We start from the raw sequence: 21,974 nt of genomic DNA on the forward strand, positions 1-21,974 counted from the left end.
ATGCATAGTTTGAGAAGGTTGCTGCTGCATGGTCTAAGCAGCTGCTTAGACCATGGGCGCCAGTAACCCTAGATCCAGCCCTGCTGCCCTCCTCCCAACTCTCCAGCAGTGAAAGAGTGGCATGTAGGGATAACTCTACACAGAAAGCTTACAGAGAGAAGCCACTGGAACTAGCTTCTGGAACTCAGGGAACAATCCTAAGCATGTCTGCACAGGAGTCTCAATTTATTCAGTGGGTCTTCCTCTCAGGAGGGACAGGCGAATGGCACAGGCAGCTTCCGAGCCCAGCCCCGCACTGCCTCTGCCAACTCGTGGCACGCCGTGGCACTGGACTTGGGTTGCCCTGGGCACCAGCAACCGTAGATCCAGCCCTGCTGCCCTCCTCCCAACTCTCCATTGGAATGTCTTCTCACACATCCCCACTAATTTTTCCTGGCTTGGATAGATGGGGTGGGCTATGCTGCCAGGAGGAGCAGGTGTCAAGTGGTACCCTGTCTGGCTCCCCTGCCCCCCTTCCCTCCCCTCAATATAAGTTCTGGCAGCGGGGTGGGAATTGAACTGTGGCCCATGAATATCTGGCAGTGCGGGGGGTGGGGGATGCTCCACTGAGGACGTTCATTCTCTGATGGACTGAGCTTCTAGCGTCTGATAAGCCAGGCAGAGGGGAAGGAAGAAGTTACTGCAGGGAGGTGGTGGTTGCAGAGAGACATCTTTGGATCACCTCCTCCTGCAGAAGGATGGACCACCCTCCATTTTGCTGTTTGTGGAAGCAGGGATGGACTTGGAAAATCTGGGCCGGGGAGGGGGTGAATGGTGGCCCCTGGAGCAGTTTCTCTGCTCCTGCAGGCTGTCAGTTCATGGGGCGGGGGGTGAGCTGGACTGGGGCATGGTTCTCAAGGTCCAACCTGCAATCCCACATCATTGTGATGCAGTGCTTGTTCAAATGGTGCCGGCACAAGTCTGTGAGTACTTTGCACTCCCTTCTGGCCTCTCACGTGGTTTCCAATGGGCATTCCTGTCACTCATTGTAGAACCCGCCCCCCCCACCTGCCTCTCCGGATCCTGGGGGCTGCTCCCAAGTGCTTTCTGGGTCCACTTTTCAGGGAGGGGGAACCTATTTCTCGTGGCAGCGGCCCTCATCGGAAATGGGGGCTGCATGGGCGAGAGGGTGAGTGTTTGATCTGAACCTTCACTGTCTCCTCTGCCCCCCTCCCTGGCAGGGGAAGGGTGTGGCCATTGGCTGGTGTGAGCAGGGTTGTCATGGGAATGGTGAGTGGGCGTTCCTGGCAGCAGCCACACTTTGCCTTGCTGTGCTCGGGTGCCAGGGGGACTCTTCTGCAAAACTCCGCCATGGAGCAGCACCCCATTTACGTTGACACACGAGCAACAACAAGTCACATACAAAGCTTCCCGTGAACCGAATTGTCCACAGTTGTGGGGGGGGGGCAGGGATCCAACCATACTCTAAACAGCCTTCCTCCAACTTATGTGGCTCTTCCTCCAACAAAAGAGATGTTAGAGGAAGACTCTTTAGACTGGAGGAAGATTTCAAACTTGAGCTAAAATGTAAGGTGTGGCATAAATATTTTGATAAATGAATTAATAAACTTTGCTCAGTGGAATGGTAGGATCAGGGTATGATCCACCCACTAGGATTAAGTCCATCTTTCTCAGATGAGCAACAACTAGAATCCCTTACTAATAACCCACAGTGAAAGAGAAATAGTGTTTTCATGATGGAAGTAAGGAATACAGTGCTGAAGAGACAATTTAAAAAGAAAATCCCAAATAAACAGCACAATACACAAGTTAGAGCCTATGTTTCTTCTCTGAAACAGAATGAAGTAAATAAATAAACACAAACATTTTCATACTGTGTATTCTGATAGAGTAAAGCCTTCATCACAGGATGAAGACTGAGTTCCTGGGCTGATTACTCTAGCTGAAATAAATGGATAATTTAATCAGGAGCTCTTAAAATGGTGTAATAAATATGCTGATTAATTGCTTCCTAAATCTACTACATCATTGCATTTTCCTTGTTCTTGACTCTGACAGCAAGTTTTTAAAAAATAGATATATTTCTGGAGGCAGACTTAGGCTCAGGTTTTCAGAATCTGACAGCTACGACTGAGAATAAGGATATTAACTACGGTCCTAAATACAGACTGAGAGAGATGCTGCCAGCAGCATATTGACCAACGGGCAAGAGGAGGCCAGTTTCTAAGGGCACAGTTTGACCTACGTATATTGATAGTATGCTGCAGCACATCCAGAATACAATAACATTTATGTACAATCCTAGGAATCAAAGACCCAAGTGTAAGATATCCATTTCCCCTTGGCAATAATTACCATATCCCTTGGTAAAGATGTCTCGGGCAGATTTTCCTAAGTCAGCATAAGCAGGAGGAACAGCCATTTTCTGCCAAAAGAAAGACATTAGAATTATTTCTTTTGCCAATAAGGCTAATGCCACAACCCCTCTTTTTCCCCCCTGAAATCCAGCCATCAATTAACTTCAGAGTAAGGTACAATCATATTTTAATCTTGTATCAGTAAGACCACAATACAACACAATTAAAATTGCTTATGTTACCTGAAATCAAGGGACTCAAGCATATTTGGCCATGCTGGATTGTGGTCAAAGGCATTGTTTATGATGTTTGATCAAAGAGAAAAATTAGAAAACACTGCAGAAAACAATGAGATAAAATGTTCTCTGACTCTGAGATATGGCTATATTCTAAATATCAGCACCAAGAACCAAGCTGCCATGTACCTGCAAAATACAGCCACAGGAAGAGATGTGAAGGCCCAAGAGAAAAATAGGGGGGGGGGGGTGAACAGGGGTTTTTTTCCAGTTTTTGAGGCTTTCCTCTCTAATATTTCCAAAGGAAAATTTGGAAACGTTGGAGAGCATTGCAAATAAACTTTCTGTGAAATATTTTCTCAATTGGGGTAAGTGAAATGCTTTTCAAGACAAGGCTTTACTCTCTCAGAATGCATAGTATGAAAATATTTGTTTATTTACTTCATATATACCCTGCTTTTCCCCCAATGAGACCCAAAGTATCGCATATCATTTTTTCCTCCTCCATTTCATCCTCACAACAACCCCCTGAGGTAGATTAGGCTGAGAGTGGGTGACTGGTCCAAGGTCACCCAGCAAGCTCCCATGGCAGAGTGGGGGGATTGAACCTCGAACATCCAGATCCTAATCTGACACACTAACCAGGACACACCTCTGGTTCTCTTATATAAGACAATATGCAACATTAAAAAATGATCATTACTATGTACACTGTAGTATATATAGACAACATAATTTCAAGGATATATTCCACGGTTCAAGGGAGCAAACAACTCCATTAATGAAGCCATCTTCTCCAGTGTCAGGGAGAAACACGAGCATCATGGTCTTATGATAGGGCTGCCTTACATTTAAAATCTATAAATAGACATTTCTCTACTATTTTGTATGAAACTAAGTTATATATGATGCATTTTATTAGGTTTGATATAAAAAATAAGTATTGTTCGTTTTCCCCCAAAAGGTCTGCTTTTCCATGAAAAAAAGAGAAAATAAATGCTCCCCCCTCACATCAAAACATTCCAGAAATTTTACTCAAATACTGTATCTAAAGATGTATCAGCTGATTTATTACTTCTCCCTACCTAGAATTCACTCATCACAAATCTCCCTTTATTGTTTATTTAAATTTTATTATCTCAATTTGGAAAGGGAAGCCACCAAGAAAAAAAATAAACACAAAAAAAGGAAACCCACAAAAATAGGCAGTTTAGGGATCAGATCTAGCCATCAGTACATTTCTGTGCCAAAAAACAGTAATTCTATAGAAATAGGATTGTCACAGTTTTGCCCCTAAGCAACCAAGACTATGACCACACTTACCATCTTGGTGGTGATGGAGAGTGCTCTCAAGTTAGTTTATACAACATATTTCTTGTGCCAAAGTTCATAGTTGTGTCTTCTGTGCAGTCCCACATGGGAACTGCACATGTGCAGGCTAGCCGCAGACATTCCAAAGCTCCTAAAGGTGAGACACACTCACCTAGCCTTTTCAAGTGCTTTTCTCCCAGGCACAACTATAAAAGTTGGAGCGAGCAGCTCCCTCCCTCAGTTCTTTTGCTGCTGCTGAAGAGGAAGGTATCTTTTCTCCACTCCTTGGTTACATCATGCAAGTTAGGGCCTTTGGTTCCATGGCATCGAAGGCCCTTTTCAAGAAGTGTTCCCATTGTGGGACAAAGATGGCTCCATCGGATGGGCATGATAAATGCCTTCTCTGTCTTGGTGAAAGCCATGGCATCTTGTGGTGTGTGCAGTCTGTAAGCAATTCATGCCAAAAGCGAGCCACGAAAGCGTGTCATGGCTTAAAGCAGCTCTTTGGGACTCAGCCCTGAAGGGCTCTTCTGACTCCAAATCATAACGCAGCAGATAAAGAACTGCAGCACTCAGAAAAGGCCTCCTTGGTTCCACCAACTTGTTCGGCACCTAACACTGCTTAGAATGACCAGTCCATTCCAGCCACATCTTTGTCAGTTCCATTTCAGTGCCAGTCAGAGCCTCCTGCTAAAAAGGCTAAGCTCAAGTCAAAACATGCCAATAAGCTATCGCCCTCTAAGTCACACAAGAGGAGGAAATTCTCTTCTTCTGGTTCAACTACTTCAGTAGCATCAATCCCACCCAAGGTTCTGAGAACTCTATCCAACTCCCAGGCGTCATTCCGCTTTGGTTCCATCTCTCTCTGAGGGTGAGATTCCTGAAGTCATAGAACCATCTACAGCCATTTCCTCACTTCCGCTGTCACCAATACAGCCTGTGAAAGGGCAAAGGGGTTCCTTGATTCCATCTGAAAATGACAATTGCTTGGAACTGACTCCTCATCATAGAAACCATTGGTTCCATTACTCTCCATATGGGCCCCCCCTACAATTACTACACTTAGGGATTTGAATGCTCACCAGGTACGTACCTGCCCTCTCATTACTTCTTCCATGATGAAGTCTCTTATGTTTCAGTTAACTCAGAACCAAGGGGTAAAACTAACCTACACTGATTTCGACCACAGTTCCAGAATACGATGATCTGAAACCAATGTTGAACTACACTACACAATCTGATGACGTCTCCAACATCATGTCAGATTTTGCATCAGAACCATCTCCACCAGAATTCATTACTAAGGAATCTGCTGTGTCTCCACAGCAGAGGATCTGCTGAGGGTCTCCACTTGTACACTAAGCAGTTAGTTCGGATGGCAAGGTCTTTGGACACTGAGGTGACCAGCTCGGCTCCAACCTCTTCAGATCCTGTCTTCAGGGTCTTACATTCAGAAGCAGATGAATCATGCAAGGGATGCCTGACGTGACCAAAGATGTGCGGTCCAAACCAGCTTCGACTCCACCAATATCAAAAAAGCTGGATGAGATGTATAAGACCAAGCAAGAAGGGTTTGGTTTTCTCTTTACTCACCCCCTGCCAATTCTATTGTCACTAAGTCCCTCCCAAGGGAAAGGCCTCCAAAAAACCATGGGCCATTCAGCTCCAATCGATAAGAAGAGCAGGAAACTGGACAAACTGGGTAGAAAGGTTTATGCTTCCACAGCTTTAATCTTTAGAATCTGTAATTATGAGGCCATCAGGCCTGCTACCAGATTCATATTTGATCCTAATTCCTGATGACAAGCAAAGTCTTGCAAAGATTTTGCAAGGAGAAGTTCTAAGGCTCTCCAAACAGCAGATTAATATGGCCAGACATTGGAGATTGCTCTTCAATGGCTCAGAACCATAGCCCTAGCCCCCGCCCCCATAGAATGAGGGTGGAAGAGCTTCCCTTTGAAGGTACAGACCTATTTTCGTCCACTATGGACAAAGCACTAAAAATATTAAGGACGATAAAGTGACAATGAAAGCACTTGAGTACACACTTCTCTACCCAAATCCAGTCAGAGATCTCCTCCAAGGTCATATTCATGTTATAATAATAAGTTCAATCTGTTCCATTCCCAAAACTGAGGGAGGGAGCTACTCGCCTCATCTTTTATAGCTGCACCTAGAAGGAAAGTATGCACCTGAGGGAATAGCACATGAAAAGGCTAGGCAAGCGTTTTGCGTCTCTAGGAGCTTTGGAATGTCTACAGCTGGCCTGTGCATATGCAGTTTCCTGCACAGAAGACCACTCGATAAACAACAGTTACAGGTAAGTGCCCCTCTGTTTTCTTCTCCCCTCTGAACAACAGATGCTGATAATTCCAGAAGCCTTATGATACATGACATTAATTACCATAAAGAATGTAAATGAAAAGTAGATACATCTGAATCACTTGACAAATGCATCCCAGATAGCAAATTTCAATACCTTAATGCACAGCAACCATGAAACTTCTCAAAGTGAGCATCAGTGATTAAATTGCTGCTTATTTCAGCTGCAGACTGGAGCACAATTTATTCTTACACTAAAGACACCATGCATGGATGTCATACAGGTAATGCAAAACTATTTCTAGCTTGAAGCACTAATTTTAAACAAGAACTAGATGTGATGAATGTTAGATAACTTAAGATCAAAAACCATAACATAATCCATGTAATAATTTTTATTAGGACCAACCAAATGATAGAACAATGTACAAATTTTTGAATTAATGTAAGTTAAGAGCTGGCTTCGATTGCCCTTTTAATTCAAGCAGACATAAAACATGCTACAAGTAAGCTAAATAAGGATACTGTCAGAGCTGAGTATCCTGAGGCTACAATAGATGACAGAAACAAACACCAATTATACTGACTGTTCAATGTCTCTCTCTTTCATAGTATTCATGCTGATCAGCTTCTCTCCCCACTGTAAAATTAAAACTCTAAATTAATCAGTTCTTTTGGGAAGACAGAGATTGGACAAGGAGTGGGCTAGAGAGCCAAGCAAACTCATTCACCTAGGGGGATTATCTTTGACTTTCCAAAATCCCAGTCAGCAACTGCAGCACTAACACATACAGTTTGAAAGTCTAAAAGTAAGCTTACATATTAAGTGTGAAAGAGAACGAGGAACAGCAAAGCACTCAAGCGAGCAATCTTCCTGTAAGAACAATGTAATAATAATGAAGGAAGGACTGCTCAGGATTCTACAGATCAGCGTCCATAAACTGCATGCTTCAAAATCAAAAGCTCCAGTTCACACACTAACCTCAGAGCAGCCACTCTTCCGATTTTATGTCATTTAAGCAAAAAATCAAATGTGCAAGTTGGACAAAGTATTATATAAATCATATCCTAGCTTTTCAAGGCCAGCATTATAGGTCAGCCACTCAGATGTTTTACGCTGTTAATAATGCTTCTCTGCCCCTCTGTTGCAATGCTAGGCAGTCAGTCACTCTGTGCTGTATCCAGTCATTTGCAAAATCTGTCCAAAAACATAGAACTGAAGCAAGCCAAATCCCAAGTACCAGTACTGAGGTTTTGCAAGCAAACTATCATGGTATGGAAATTTCAGCTGCAGAAGAATGATGAACTATGAGCAGTACTGAACAAGGAGAAATGTCTAAATCTCTTCTTATGCAATGCTCGTTATTATGGGAAAAGTCATTAAAAGCCAAGCAAATGTCCAACAGGCCTCTAGTTCAAGACATCTCTCTTAACTTCTTCCAGGATCAAATGTTTGAAACCATGATCTTAAAAGCACAGTGCAAAATGTGATTTGTTTTCTTCCGTTGATAAGGATTATCCAGAAAATACAGGAGTCCTTTTGCATGAGCTGATCTATCACCCTTGGGCCTCAAAAGACTCAAGTAAAATCCACTGGCCTTCAGAACCTGCAAGACCAATATGTTTAATGGATATAAAATCCTAACTGGGCAGAAGCAAAGTTTTCTCTGTGAACTCAGGATATGAACTCTGTCTGGGTCACAAGTGAAACTGAATGGTGATGCCTTGACCCAGCTTTGTAGGTGATAAAGCTATCACATGACTCAATCCCAGTTCAAGGACGACCAAGACTGAAATAGAAGGACAAAATGCAAGTCAGGACTAAGAGTTCCTGTCATAGCAACACCAAACTCTGATGGAGAAATTTACTGAATCTCGTGTACATTCTCATTCTGAAATCTGTGAGGTATGAAGTTTAAAATCCTTACATGGAGGACTTGTGCCCTGGATTGTTGCCCATCCTGGCTGCTAAAGCCAGGTAAGGACCACATCTATGGACCCTTAGTATCTATCCTAAATTGTAAGCAGTCAGCCCGGCCTCTGCCATCTTTGATAGCCATTTTAACATGGCTGCTTGTGATATCAAAAATCACCAGGCCTCTGGAGCTAAAATGGCAGCCTCTGTTGCAGCCAGAGGACCTCCAGCTAACAGTTGCTGAATCCCGCCTGGGAGATCCAGGCATGAATGGAATGCCACACAGGAGTACGGAGGTGATTGGATTTGCAGTTCTTCCAGCTCCTAAGGAATCCAGTGCAACAAAGGTCTCTCAGAATCATCCCCAACACATTCCTCCCCTCCTTCCGTGATGAGATCTCCTGTCCTTGATTGAGGAGCTAATCAAATGACATTCATAAGTATTTACAGTGTTCCTGGGAAGATACATTCCCCCAACTAAATTCATAAACTTAGCTCCGGTGGACTTCATTAACAAACTGCCCCTTTGTGCAGCACTAGAACAAATTTTGCATTTGCCTTCACACGCCCCGGCAGCTACCAATCAAGGTAATCAAACCTTTTGTCAATCCCAGGAACTGACCACTGGAGTCTTTGTTCTAATGGCTAGGTGGGTTCTCCCACCTCAGGGCACATTTTACCTATAAAGGTAGGGCCCTGGCCTCATTCAAATTGTACAAGCTTACTGGATCCAAAGCGCTGTTCCCTTGAGGTTTGCCCTAAGCCTCTTGCTCCCTTGGCCAAGAACGCTGGCGTTTGAAGCTCTCCCTCCATGGACTTCCCTGCTCTCCAAATAGGTAATTATCGCTTTGCAATCCCTCAAATCTATCCCACCTTCACCACTGCTTTTCCTAGGCCTCTTGTGTGTCTCTGTGTGTATGCATTTGCCCCTTGAATAAAGACCACCCTTTAATTAAGAACACTGGCTTCGAGTGTATATATCCTTGGGAAAGGACTCTATAAATTATTGGTGATAAGATCCCGCGGTTACCAGCCTCTCGTATAGCTGTCTTCCTTGCTTGCTAATTCCACCCCCCCATTCTATATACTCGCAAGGAGACCAGTTCAGGTAACACTAACTCATGACATCTTCCTCCAGCCAATCAAAAAAACCCTAAAAAACAATCCTTACAGAAAAATGATGTGGCCAGTTATCACTCAGTTTCTAATCTGTCCATTTGCAAAGTGATTTAGAGAACGGTTGCAGATCAACTCCAGGTCTTCTTGGATAACTCATCTGCTCTAGATACTTTTCAGTCTGGCTTCAGTCTGGGCTATGGGACAGAGATGGTCCTGCTAGCTTTAGTCAATGACCTCCATCTGAGTGCAGACCAAGGCCATACCTCTTTGTTACTCCTACTGCAGTCTTTGATACAGTGGACCATGCCATCTTGTTGAGGCACTTGGAGGCAAAAGTAGGCATCAGGGGTTATGGGTTTGAATCATTCTTCGTAGACTGGGTCCAAAGGGTTGCCACTGGAGACAAGTTATCATCAGTGCGGGACCTATCCTGTGGGGATGTGCAGGGTGAAATCCTGTCGTCGTCCCCACCATGCTTTTCTTTCTATATATAAAGCCCTTAGGACAAACCATTCATAGTTTGGAGGTTGGTTGTCATCAATATACCAATGATATCCTGCTCTACATATCATTACCTAAATTTATTTATTTAAATATTTATTTATTTTAAGTTATTTATAATCCACCTTTCTCTCTCAGACTCAGACAAATTACAATTCTTCCAGTGATGTGGTACAGGTCCTAAAATGCCACCTGGCTACTGTGGTTAATCGGCTAAGTGTGAACAAACTGAAATTAACCTGTGAAAAGACAGAGGTAATACTGACTGGGAAAGTGGAGATCTTGAAGGATATTATGCTCTGCCCTTTTGATGGAGTTCACTTGACCCCTGTTGACTCAGATAAGACCCTTGGTGTTATACTGAATCCAACAGTACTGCTGGAGAAGCAAGTTAATGCAGCTGAAAAAAGTGCTTTCTTCCAACTCAGTCTAGCCCACAAAATGGCCCACTACCTTGACTTGGCCAATATGGCCACCTGGATCCCCACCACAGTAACATCCAGACTAGATTACTTGAAGACACTTTACATTGGTCTCCCTTAAAATCAAAATGGAGAGGGCAGTTGGCACAGAACACTGTGGCTCTGTTATTATCAGGAGCTAGATGAAGCATGTATATTACTCCCTTTCTGCAGACACTCCATTGCCTACCTATCAGTTACCAAACTCAGTTTAAGGTACTGGCTATCACATGCAAATCCCTTCAGCACCTTCATCCCTCATATCTGTGGGACCACTTGTCCCCCAATGCTTTGCCACAACAACTTTGCTCATCTGAGCAGGGCTTTCTTCTGCAGGAACCGACCTGCAAATGACCAAAATCAACAATTGCCAGTACACATGCTTTCTCCATTGTGGCCCCCACCTTATGGAACAACCAGCCTGATGTGATCAAGAAGCCTCCCACTTACCTGGATTTCTACAAACTACGCAAAACTGGATTATTCAAGAGAGATTTTCTGCACAGGTAGTAAGGTAATGTACAGAATGGTTTAGAAAGCTACTTGGGTAAAGTTTTAGGGTATATGGTCTATACTACTGCATATAGCTTATGCTGCCCATTGCTATAAGCAGGAATCTGCTATGTAATTTTTGCATGGTTTAATATATCACATTAATACTTATGCTTTGGTTCAGTTCTCTTTCCAGATTTCTGGCTGGTTCCAGATTTCTATAATACAAATCCTATTGCACTGATTACTGGATGTCCCATCCTGTTAATTTTACTGACTTACTCTGTGTAATCTGCCTTGATTCCCAGTGAGAAAGGCAGACTATAAATAATGTAAATAAATAAAATAAATTAAAACATGAAAATTTGGGCCCAGACATTTTCCTGTTACCACTGCTACCATTTTTAGTTCATAGGATGGACCATATGATAGCCCATTATTACTAATACTCTGAAAAACTTAGTCCAAATCATTAATAAAAACAAACATAAGACCACTTCATAACTTAATCATCTTTGGTATGAACTTAAGAAGTATACAGCTAAAACATAATGGGTACATACATCAATGAATCATGCAAATGCATGATTGCAAGTACACTGGTGATAAGATAGAATTGGATGTTGCTCTTTCTTGAGTATATTCTTGGATGGAAACCCAAGTTTCTCCATGAGTAATACATGAAACATTTCTTAATGTGACTGTACTCTTAAGCAATTTCTGAACTATAGATGTTGAGACTGAATAAAACACTAATATTCAAGGATCTCTCCCCATCCTCATTTCAGCAACCACTAAATTTTTCCTAGGTTGTAAAGGATACTAAATTTGCAAAGAGGGAAAAATTAGTATAAAAATATAAACCTCTAGGCAGGCAAAGCCTAAAGACATAATTCAAGAACCAAAACTGTTCTCAGAAGAGTCCACTGCCTTAACAAGGTTGAACAAATCTAGCAACTCTTCAAACTAATAATTTTAAATGCTTGAAATTAATTTAAGAAAATGTGTATCTTCAGTTATCTAAGAAGGGATTTTGTCAAAGCAAGTGACAAAATATACAATGTAATCTAACCTGAAGGAGTTCTGACCTATTCATCCAGCCACAGATTAGAAGTCCCTGTATAAGAAAAGGTCATCCCTACATGTTCTGGCTTTGAAGATGCAAAGGCTTAAGGACTTTGATTTAAAATAAAGATGAACCTGCATAGCTACAGGAGCATGATATCTTGAAACTGGAATCTTGGATCCAGAATATTTAATTTTTTTTAAAAAAGGCAATTTAAACTTTAAAAAAAAGCTTTGTATATCCTCTTTACTGTAAAGAAAAATGTCTACACATCAATATAGTCAGCATAAAGATGTCTCTTCTTAACATAAACTAAGGCATGGAACATTAAGTAACTGAAAGCTAATCAGTACCAAGCTGCAATGTTCTATATCATATATATTGAGAACTTAAAAGCAACAAAGTACACAGGATTCTACTCTTCTAACTCTGATAACAATTGTAGCTACAAGTAACCTTCGAAGTAAGCACTGCAGGATGATTTGGACAAAAGGTATGGAGGAAATACGAGAACAATTGATTAGAATTTCTTAGGTTCTGTCTGGTGATTAGGGATATGGGTTAGTCTGAAGTTGTAAGATCACTTAGAAAAAGGATGATTGAGTTTGACTCGCCTGAACACAGGCTCATGTAAGGCACGTATGCTCCACCTTTGCAACAAGGATTTCCCCTCTCTTTGATCTCCTCCCCTCCCCCATAGCTAAGCCTCCTTATAACTGCTGGTCATAGGCACCCTTTCATGTTAGGTAAACTAAATGTCTTGCCAATTGCAAAACTCAGGCAGCACTTCATCCCCCAAAATGTATGTGGTTCTGTTCAGCCATCTAAAGTGCAGGTGCATCATTCAGCTGCATCATATTTTATGCCTACAGTAAGCTCCTTCTCTGTCCTTCAAGCCTTGTCCATATCCCCCACACTCACTCTCTTTCCTTCTGAACAGCCATTCCTAACATCTCCTGAATCACCTTCTCGTCTAGTGGACAAGGATCTTATCAGGGACGGCGCATCCATAGAGGCAGGTCTGGCAGCCGCCTCGAGCACTGAGGCGCCAGAGGGGGTGCCAGGGGTGGGGGCATGTGCTGCGGAGCTGGCAGCGGCAGCACTGGAGGGCTGGGAAGCCACCCGTGCACCACCCCAGCCACCTGCCGTGCTTGGCCCGCAGCTGCTGCAGCCTCCCAGCCCTCCCATTCAGCTGCCCCGTGCTGCCGCCACCACCACCAGCACACACTCCCAGCCGGACGCAGCAGCTGTGGGCCAGGCGCAGCAGGCGGCCGGAGCGGCGCATGGAGCAACTGAGCAGGACGGCTGGGAGGACGCACGCACGCTGTCCCAGCTGCGTGCCACGTGACATCATCACGCAGTCCAGGTACGCTTTGCGCACGTGCATGGGAGCAACAACAGTGCTGAAGCTGCCCCCAGCCTCAGATGCCAGAAAACCTGGCACCGGGCCTGGACCTTGTCACCATCATGTTCAACAGAACACCTAAAAATTGTCTTACGAGTTGTCCATATTAAAAAGACACAAGGAATGGCTCTTCCTCCAAGACTAGCTTTTTAACAGGATTTCCCCTCAAATTAGATTATATTAGAATAGTCCTAATTTGCTTCCAGAGATTTTGTAAAATTTATAGCTCCCTTTATATTATAAATTATTCAAAATTTTCTCAGGTTACCAACGGGGTAGCTAGGGAAAAGGCAAAGCGTACTTTTTGGGGGTTACTCTTGATAGCCTGTAAGACACCTTCCAATGCTATGATTCTAAATCTACTTGGATACATTATTAAAGACCATCTGCATTAACACAGACCATATGGGACAGGTCTCCTAAAAGGATTGTATGGTTTGGTACTAAAAGCACATCATCACCACTGGTGCAAGACCTGCTGGAAGAGCAGAGGCTTGGAGCGTGCCTTCTGAGCTGGCAAAGGTGCTCTCAGACACGGTCATGGAGACACCTAGACTGATAGTTCTAGGTGACTTCAATATCCATGCTGAATGTTCTACATCAGGGCCAGCCCAAGACTGCATAGCTTCCTTGGCAGCCCTAGGTCTCTCAAATAGTGAAAGGACCCACGCATGAAAACGGCCTCACCTTGGACTTAAATCTTTTGCTCTAAGCCTTTGAGAGAATGTCTTCTTTTGATACTGGAGATTCAGCCTGAACTGTGGTCTGACAATTACCTGATAAAGTCAAGGGTAGATAGGACCCTGACATCCCACAAAATGGGAGGACCAGCTCAAATGGCCCACCCACGAAGGCTCATGGATTCCAAAATGCTCTGGGGGATTTTAGAATTCCAAACATAGTCCCTGTTAAGGCTGTGGTGGAAGTACAGAATGTGAAGCGCCTTAAAACTACTGACAAGATTGCTCCTCACCAACCCCTCCCTCCCTTGCAGTGGAAGCCAGACTTGTGGTTCACTACAGAGCTGGGTGACCTAAAGAAGGCTGGAAGATGTCTGGAAAGACATGGGTGGAAAACTTGTGCTGAATCTGATAGAGCAGGCTACAGAGCCCATCAGAAGACTTACGAAGCAGCAGTGATTGCAGCAAAGAAAGATTACTTTTCTGCAACTGTTGCATCAACAGGATCACATCCATCCCAATTGTTCAAGGTGTCTTGACATCTTTTGACCCCCTAAATCAGAGCCTTCACTGGTTCAAGAACAGACAATGAGCTTTGCAAAGTTTTTTGCGGATAAACTAGTTCAAATATGCTGAATTCCATTGTGAGGCAGAAGTAATGCTGAACATGCCGTACAGCGTTTCTTAATCATTTTGACCCAGTGACAGTGATGGACATTGATAGAATTCTAGCATCTGTGAAGGCCGCTACTTTTACCCTGGATCCTTGCCCATCCTGGCTGCTAAAATTTTGTAAAGACCACATAAAAGAGCCCTTGATGTCTATCATAAATCAGTCACTAACTCAAGTCACCCTCCTTCAGCTTCTCAAAGAGGAGGTCATCTACCAACTACTTAAAAAAACATCCTTAGACAAAAATTATGTAGCCAATTATTGCCCAGTCTCTAATCTATCCTTCGGGAGGCAGTGACTGAGAGAGCAGCAGCAGACCAACCCCAAGTCTTCTTGGACAACTCTTATGCTCTGGACCCTTTTCAGCCTGGTTTTAGGCCAGGCTATGGGACAGAGATGGCTCTGGAGGCTCTAGCTGATGACCTCCACCAGAATGTAGATAAAAGCTATGCTTTATTGCGGCTCCTCCTGGATCTGTCTTCAGCCTTTGATAATGTAGACCATCCCATCCTGTTTAACCAGTTGGAGGTAGAAGTAGGTATCAGGGGAAGTGCCTTGAAATGGTTCAAATTGTTCCTTATGGGACATACTCAATGGGTTGCTATTGGAGACCAGCCATCCTCAGTGTGGGAATTATCTTGTGGTGTTCCACAAGGCACAATCTTAACCACCATGTTTTTCAACCTCCATATAAAGCCTTTAAGAAAAATCATTTGCAGCTACGTAATTGGATGCCATCAATATGCAGATGTTCCCCAGCTCTGTATCTTGTTGTCCAAATCCCCCTCCTACTGGGGAGTTTCAATGTTGCGAAAGGTGACCTGTTAATTAATTATGCTTTTTTTCCCAGAAAGATTTCATTTCTGCGCTCAACTTTAAGCCTGTTGAGTGCAGAATTTTCTTCTACCACATTCTATTTTATCTGTTCGCGGAATGTCCTAACTATTCAATTATATTGTATTTTATATTTTACTCAGTGAACGTCCTACCTGTTGGCTATATTGCATTTCGCTTGCACTGCACAATCTGCCTTGGGTTTCCATGAGAATAAATACCTGATCTCAGTGCCACTTCATACAGAAATGAAGAGCTGTGTCTGGAAAACCACAGCTGCATGAGTTTGGTTCTGAGAAGCATCTTTTAAAAAACATTTGTATTGAAAGCCAACACAATCATTTGCAAGAATGTTTATTCATTATAGCTTCTTTCATATAACTAAACCATGGTTTGGAATCTCAGTTTGCAGAAGAGACTGCAAACCATCCTCTGTGGTTTGGATACAATGACACACTATGGTTTGTTTGCTGTGAACCTGGAAATCCTTTATTAACTGGAAGCCATGAGATACAGCCAAAGTTAAGCACTTTTCATCCCACTGAAATCAATGGGAGAGCCAAGCACATGCTTAAAATCTTTCCTATTGGAATCACTGGGAATTTAACAGTACTTACTTTTGTCTTTGTTGTATGCTTTGCATCTTGAAGAACAGCTGCTGTTTAAAATAAACTCACTAAAAGGGCACAATTCAATGCAAACTGAGCCCTTCTAAATCCCAGACTCCAATGGGAGACTTAAGGAGATGTTTAATTCTCCCATTTGAATCAAGGGGGCGAAATGGCTAACTCTTCCTGGATTATGCGTTTAGATTTTAAGCAACAAACAAAAAAAATCCATATTTTACTTTCAGATACCTTTTAACATCCTCCGCCCTAAAATTCATTACATCAATCTGAACACACACAAAGCCACAGAAATTACATGGGGAAACCTCTCAATGCCTCTGGCCTCTCAACCACTTGTTTCCTTCCACCAGATATAAGGACAAGCAAGGGCATTTGGAGGGCAAGCAGCTGAAGAGAAGAAGCTGGGGGAAACAGTGTTTCAGCCTAACAGGTAACCAGGAATTGCATCAGTGAAGTAAGCAAGACACTGAACCTAGACCTTGCCAGCCAGCCATGCATTTTCTGCGACCTGCTTCCAGTCCCTACGTGGTTGCACGACCCTGTGCCTGCGACCCATGAGTGGAGTAGGTATGCTGCCTGAAGGCTCCTCAGCCACATGGAGTCATATGACGGCTCCAGAACCCACAAAGGAGGTCACTTAGAGCTCCATGGAGATGAGGAGCGGGGAAGGAAGCGACGGGGCCTCCTGGAAAAGCCCTTCCCCAAACCCGTGTGGGGATGGGCAGCAAGACAGATGGAGCGGCTAAAAATAGGTGCCCCAGTGGCCAGAGGGGAAGGGAAGCCTCCCGAGAGAGAAGGCTGAAGTTAGGGGCGGTGTTCTGGCTTCAGGAAGCAGGCGCCCCGAGGGGGATACGTTCGCAGGCTTCTCCTTGTTCCCCGGCCGACGAAGGGAGGCGGCGGCTGCGAGGGCCTCTGGCGTGCTGCTCAGACAGCATGCGCGGCCTTGAAACAGAAAGGGTCGGGCGCCAAAGGTCGCCCCAGAGGTCAAGCCTGTTTCTCCTCGCCGCCATCCAAGCCCGCCGTCTCCAAGGGTCACAGCCTGGCACTCGCCTCCCCTGCAGCCGCTGCCGCAGTCATTTCGTGGCGCAGCGGCGGCTCGATGGGCCCCACCGCCGCCCCCTACAGCCTGGCATCCTTGCAAGGGCCTCGGCTCCCTTCCTCTCCTGATCCCTGCGGCTCAAGCGATCGCCTCTCAAGGCCGCGGCTTCGTCCCTGGAAGGAAGGAGCCAGTCAGCCGCCGCGCCGCGCCGCGCCTTACCTCGCTCTCCCGGCTTTTTCCGTGGCTGCAGCAAGGCGTCTGATGAGTGGCAGCTGGCGCGGCGGCGGGGGAGGACTGGAACGGGGCGGATCTTCCCTGCGCGGAGGCCAGCATAGCGAGCGCAGCCAAGCCCGGCACTGGCACTCAGGCAGACGGACGCTCCCGGGCGGTCACAGGGACGTGACTGAGCCGCCGCCGCTCGCTCGCTTGCCCCCCCGGCTGCGGATAGGCTGAGCGCCAGGGAGGGTGGCACGCGCGAGGCCGGGCTCTTGCGCATAAGCAGCGGCTCCGCCAATCCCGAGGCGGCGGCTCTGGCGTCTCCTCAGCACGCGCGGGAGGGGATGAGGGATGCTAAGCGCGCCCGGAGGTTCGGGTGGCGGCGGCCCGGGAATCTCCCAGTAATTCGCGGTTACCCATCGCAGAGAACCACAAGGTGCTGCAGTCATGGAGAGACTAGCGCCCGTCGCTTCGAAGGGAGGCCAACTGAAATCGCGTTTCTTTGCTTCCGAGCAAATAGGCTTAGCGCTGTGGTGCTGGAGAGCGCCTACGCAATATGGTGACTCTGGACCTTGTTCTCTGTGGCCTAGTACACCGTTGCACGACGGCTCAGGAAAGGAAAGGAAACGACTGACAAGAATGCGAGACACGAAAGTCATTTGGCTTGACGGGCACCACTGAAATCCAAGTATTGCAAAAGTGTGAATAAAACGAGGGAAAGGATCAAGAGAATAACGGACCTTGGAAGTAGAATAAGATCCTTTTTAATAGCATGAGAGCTCTAGGATCCTGGGAACGGAGTGACGGTCCCTGGGACTAGAATGGCAGCCCCCAAAATCGGTTACTGTTCCTGGGAGTAGAAGTCATGCAGTAAGTCTGGCATGATGGATCCGGCACTGGACAGCAATCTAACTGCAGGGCCGTTTTGTTCTATTTTGGGGTCCTTACAGTAGCGCTGTTTTCAGGAGTATCTACCCGATGTTATCTTCTTTTCATCTTGTGTTATCTTTTGCTCACTTTGCTGCAATCTTTCCCAAACCTGGTTTGGTACAATCTTTTTGGGAAAATTGCAAAGTACTTTTAGATGCCGTGTGGAAGGGAAGGTTTGCATTATTTTAAGACCTACCCACATCTATACCATTTTGTTTGCCTTGCCCCTGTCCAGCCGCCATTTTCCTACACTCCAAACATCCCAGAGGGCTTTTTCTTTTTAAAAAGCAAATCAGGAACTGCTAGATTGCTATAAATTTATACAGGGCTTTTTTTCTGGGAAAAGTGGTGGTGGAACTCAGGACCGCACAATGAGGTCACTTTGGGTCAGCTGGAACAGGGGGGGGGTTAAAGTTTAAATCACCCTTGGCGAAAATGGTCACATGGCCGGTGGCCCCACCCCCTGATCTCCAGACAGCGGGGAGTTTATCCGCTCCGCCAAGCGGCACCGCCAATCTAAACTTTTCCCCTCTGTCTGGAGATCAAGGGGCGGGGCCACTGGCCATGTGACCAGTTTTAAGAGGTGCCAGAACTCTGTTCCACCGTGTTCCTTCTGAAAAAAAGCCCTCAATTTATAGCATTATAACTGCTGGTTGTCATGATCAATTACTGCCTGTTTATTTTAAAGCAATAAGTTTGTAGCCCTTTCACTTATGGAGTTATAAGGGGAAATACTCAGGATGCACAGAGTGGTATATTGTCAACTTCCTTAGCCTTTCTAGCCCTGGGCACACCTCTGTTGCTATCTTTATAACTACCTTCCAAGCCTAGAACCTGACCAGCATGATTCCTGTTGCCATGCTGTGAGGTTGCTAATGTGTTTGTTGTCTCCTAGTTCTCACACCACTGCAAGCTGCATAACATACAGTTGTATGGCCAGCACAGTTGTCCTTCTCATGATCCTGAGGTTTTGCCAGTGTAGTCTTCAAGGACCCTTTTTGAAGCAAGAAAATTAGCAGCCCTATTCATCTGGTTTGTTTTAAGTATTCCTGATGCTGCTCAAAAAATGTGTGGATTACAGTACCTCTGTATCTCTCTTTAGGATTTGATAGCTAGCTATTTACTGGCTTCAGCTATCTTCAACATGCAGCTCACACTGGGAGGGGACTGAGGGGTTAATCCAATGTGTGCACATGTATTCTTTTGCAAGGAGGAGGAGAAGGATCTCAAGGCTGCATACTCTCCCAAATCCCTGCTGACATATGATAAGCCACGCAGCTTTCATGAGGGAGCAGGGAGGAATGAAGCATAAAAGGTTGTTGGGGTGAGTAGATGCAGGTGGTGGCAATGCACCTGTGGAGTGCAGCGCAGAGAGAGTGCATGGGTGTTTGCCAGCCAAAACGATGGCAGCCAGTCATCATGAGAAGCCCGTTCTAAGTGGTTATTTGATGTGTCAGTGTCTCGGCTGTATTTTTCTTTCTAGGCATACATGGAACTTGAATCAAGGATTGGAGTATGCTTTCGGTGGGTAGCCATGTTAGTCTGCAGTGGTAGTAGTAGTCTTCATATGCTTCGGAGAATACATTAAGCAGTTACTCAGACTAGCAATCTGGCATGAATTGTTCTAGTTAAAAAAAGAATGGAGAATACCAGCTGAGCCCTTATGTGTCTTATTAGATTCTTTGAAAGCTATTGTTAATAATAACAGCATGAAATTAGTACTGGATCTTTTCTTGCCAACTACAAGGTCTTATGATTGGAAAAAAGAGATCTCTCGTGCTTTGCAGAGATGGTTTTATAATGTGTGGTATATGACTATGTCAGTGCAATTGACTTACTATTTATGGTTTTGGGAAAGTGTTCAGTGACAAATGTTTGTGGTTTATTTATGATACAATGGAATGATAGATTTCATGATAATATAAGAGCTTATGCACTATTTTCTCATTTGTACATGTGTTTAGTTTTTTTAAAAAAACATGCTATAGAAAAGTAACAAAGAACTTTGTGTAATATCTAGTTTGGCCTTCTGTTATATATTCTTAGGATTAATTTTTATAGGTGGTGAGAATTTAAGGGAGTATGCCAATGGCTTCATAGGAGAGGTGAGTTTTGAGCAGGGATCCGAAAGAAGAGAGAAAGGGGGCATCATGTTTGCATTTCAGATGGGAATTGCAGCCTGAAACGGTGGTAGAGGAGAAAAGGCAGAGTTGTTTGAAGGAGCAAAAGACTCTTGGACAGCTGTGATGATAGAACTGGAGAAGCAAAGATCAAAGAGAGGAATATAACAGGATATGAGGGTAGTGAAAGGAAGGGGGACAGGCCATGGAGGAGTTTGTGTTGGATATAGAAGTAGACTGGAAACCAAGGAGAGGCATGTCATAGGTTGAATTGCTAGAGAAGTGGGTTGTTTTGGCAGCAGTGTGCTGGACAGAGTTGAGTGGGTTGAGATGTGACAACAAATGGCTAGAGAGGAGGCTGTGATAATCAGTGCAGGAAATGACCAGAGCATGAATAAGAGTTTTTGCTGAGAGGGTGGGGAGGAAGGGTCATACTTTCACAGCATTGTACAGAGAGAGATTATTTGACCATAGATGGACTGAATTTGAGGGAGAAAGAAGCAAATTAGAGGAGTAGATAGTAATATCAATGGTACAGAGAGTATTCACAAGAAAGAAGGCTTGGGGGAAGTTCAGTTATGGGTGTCTTGGACTTTGAGACAACAATACAATATTAACGAAGAAATGTCAGACAGGCATCTAGAGATGCGGAATTTCATTGAGGAGGAAATATTCTGGGATAGAGAGTTAAAGCTGGGCGTCACTGGTATATGGGGGATACTGAAAGCTCATGAGTTCACTGCAGAGCAGTGGTTCTCAAACTGTAGGTCAGGATTAAAAGTGGGTCACAATCTTTTTGCAGAAGGGTTGCAAGATCAGGAGCAAGAAGGAGAAAAAGAGTAGGCTGGTTGGAGGAGGCTCTTGGGAGTCTGGATGGCAAGTTTGTGTCTTGTGTTGTGTCAAAATGGTCATGAATTACAGCCTACTTGTTCAGTAATGTGATGAATCTACAAATACTAAACATGAAAAATAAAATATAAACTTGTTCACTATTAATTGATTTCCTATGTTTTTGTTTTTGAGCAGGGGGGAATTATCATGGAGCTATCTTGCAAGTGGTCCCCAAAAGTACAGAAGTGAAAATGTTTGAGGACAGAGAATATCAGGTGCTGAGATTAGATCCCTAAGAGACTCCTATGAATAGGGAGAAAGCAGAGGAGAAACTTCTCCCTGAGGAAATGTTGAATAACCAGTTAACAAGGTAGGACTAAAAAAAACCAGCTGATGGCAAAGCTCTGAGTGCCTAGGGTAGGGAAGCCAAAGTGGAAGAGAGTGGTTAATAATGCAGCAGCAGCAGAGGGTTCAAGGGAAGTGAAGACAGTAGAGGCTAATCATCAGTTTTTCCAGAATTCTAGTTCAAATTTTGTTAATAGGTGAGGGTGGGGAAATCGTAGGGGATGGAATTTTAACCATAGCACTGAAGTGTTTTCCCGCTCAGTCCCATGGATGCATCCTGAGAGGAAGGTGAATCATAAATCTCTGGGTGTTGGAAGTTAAAAAAAGATTTCCTCCTGGTCTGAGCTCTGGGAAGTGGGCAATGGCAAAAGACCTGCATCCTAGGAGGTTACAGGCCAGGAGCAGTGGAGAAACGGGCTGATAACCCACCTGGGGATTTGTGGTTAGAGACTCTAGGAAGACTAAAGAGGAAGAGCCCTTCTGTAGTGATGG

General features: G+C 44.5%; 1 protein-coding gene across 1 annotated transcript in view; it reads right to left on the reverse strand.

The window, feature by feature from the left end:
• Positions 1-17,533, reverse strand: part of VDAC1 (voltage dependent anion channel 1) — a 30,824-nt gene extending 13,291 nt beyond the window's left edge. The window contains exons 1-2 of the mRNA XM_054976969.1: positions 17,260-17,533; positions 2,356-2,425 (exon numbers count right to left, since the gene is read on the reverse strand). Of these exons, the coding sequence (XP_054832944.1) occupies positions 2,356-2,425; positions 17,260-17,373 (184 nt within the window). The 5' untranslated portion in view covers positions 17,374-17,533. The remainder of the gene's footprint in view (positions 1-2,355; positions 2,426-17,259) is intronic.
• Between the last annotated feature and the right edge of the window lie 4,441 nt (positions 17,534-21,974).

The sequence above is a fragment of the Eublepharis macularius genome, chromosome 4 (assembly GCF_028583425.1).
Source record: "Eublepharis macularius isolate TG4126 chromosome 4, MPM_Emac_v1.0, whole genome shotgun sequence".
Classification (NCBI taxonomy): domain Eukaryota; kingdom Metazoa; phylum Chordata; class Lepidosauria; order Squamata; family Eublepharidae; genus Eublepharis; species Eublepharis macularius.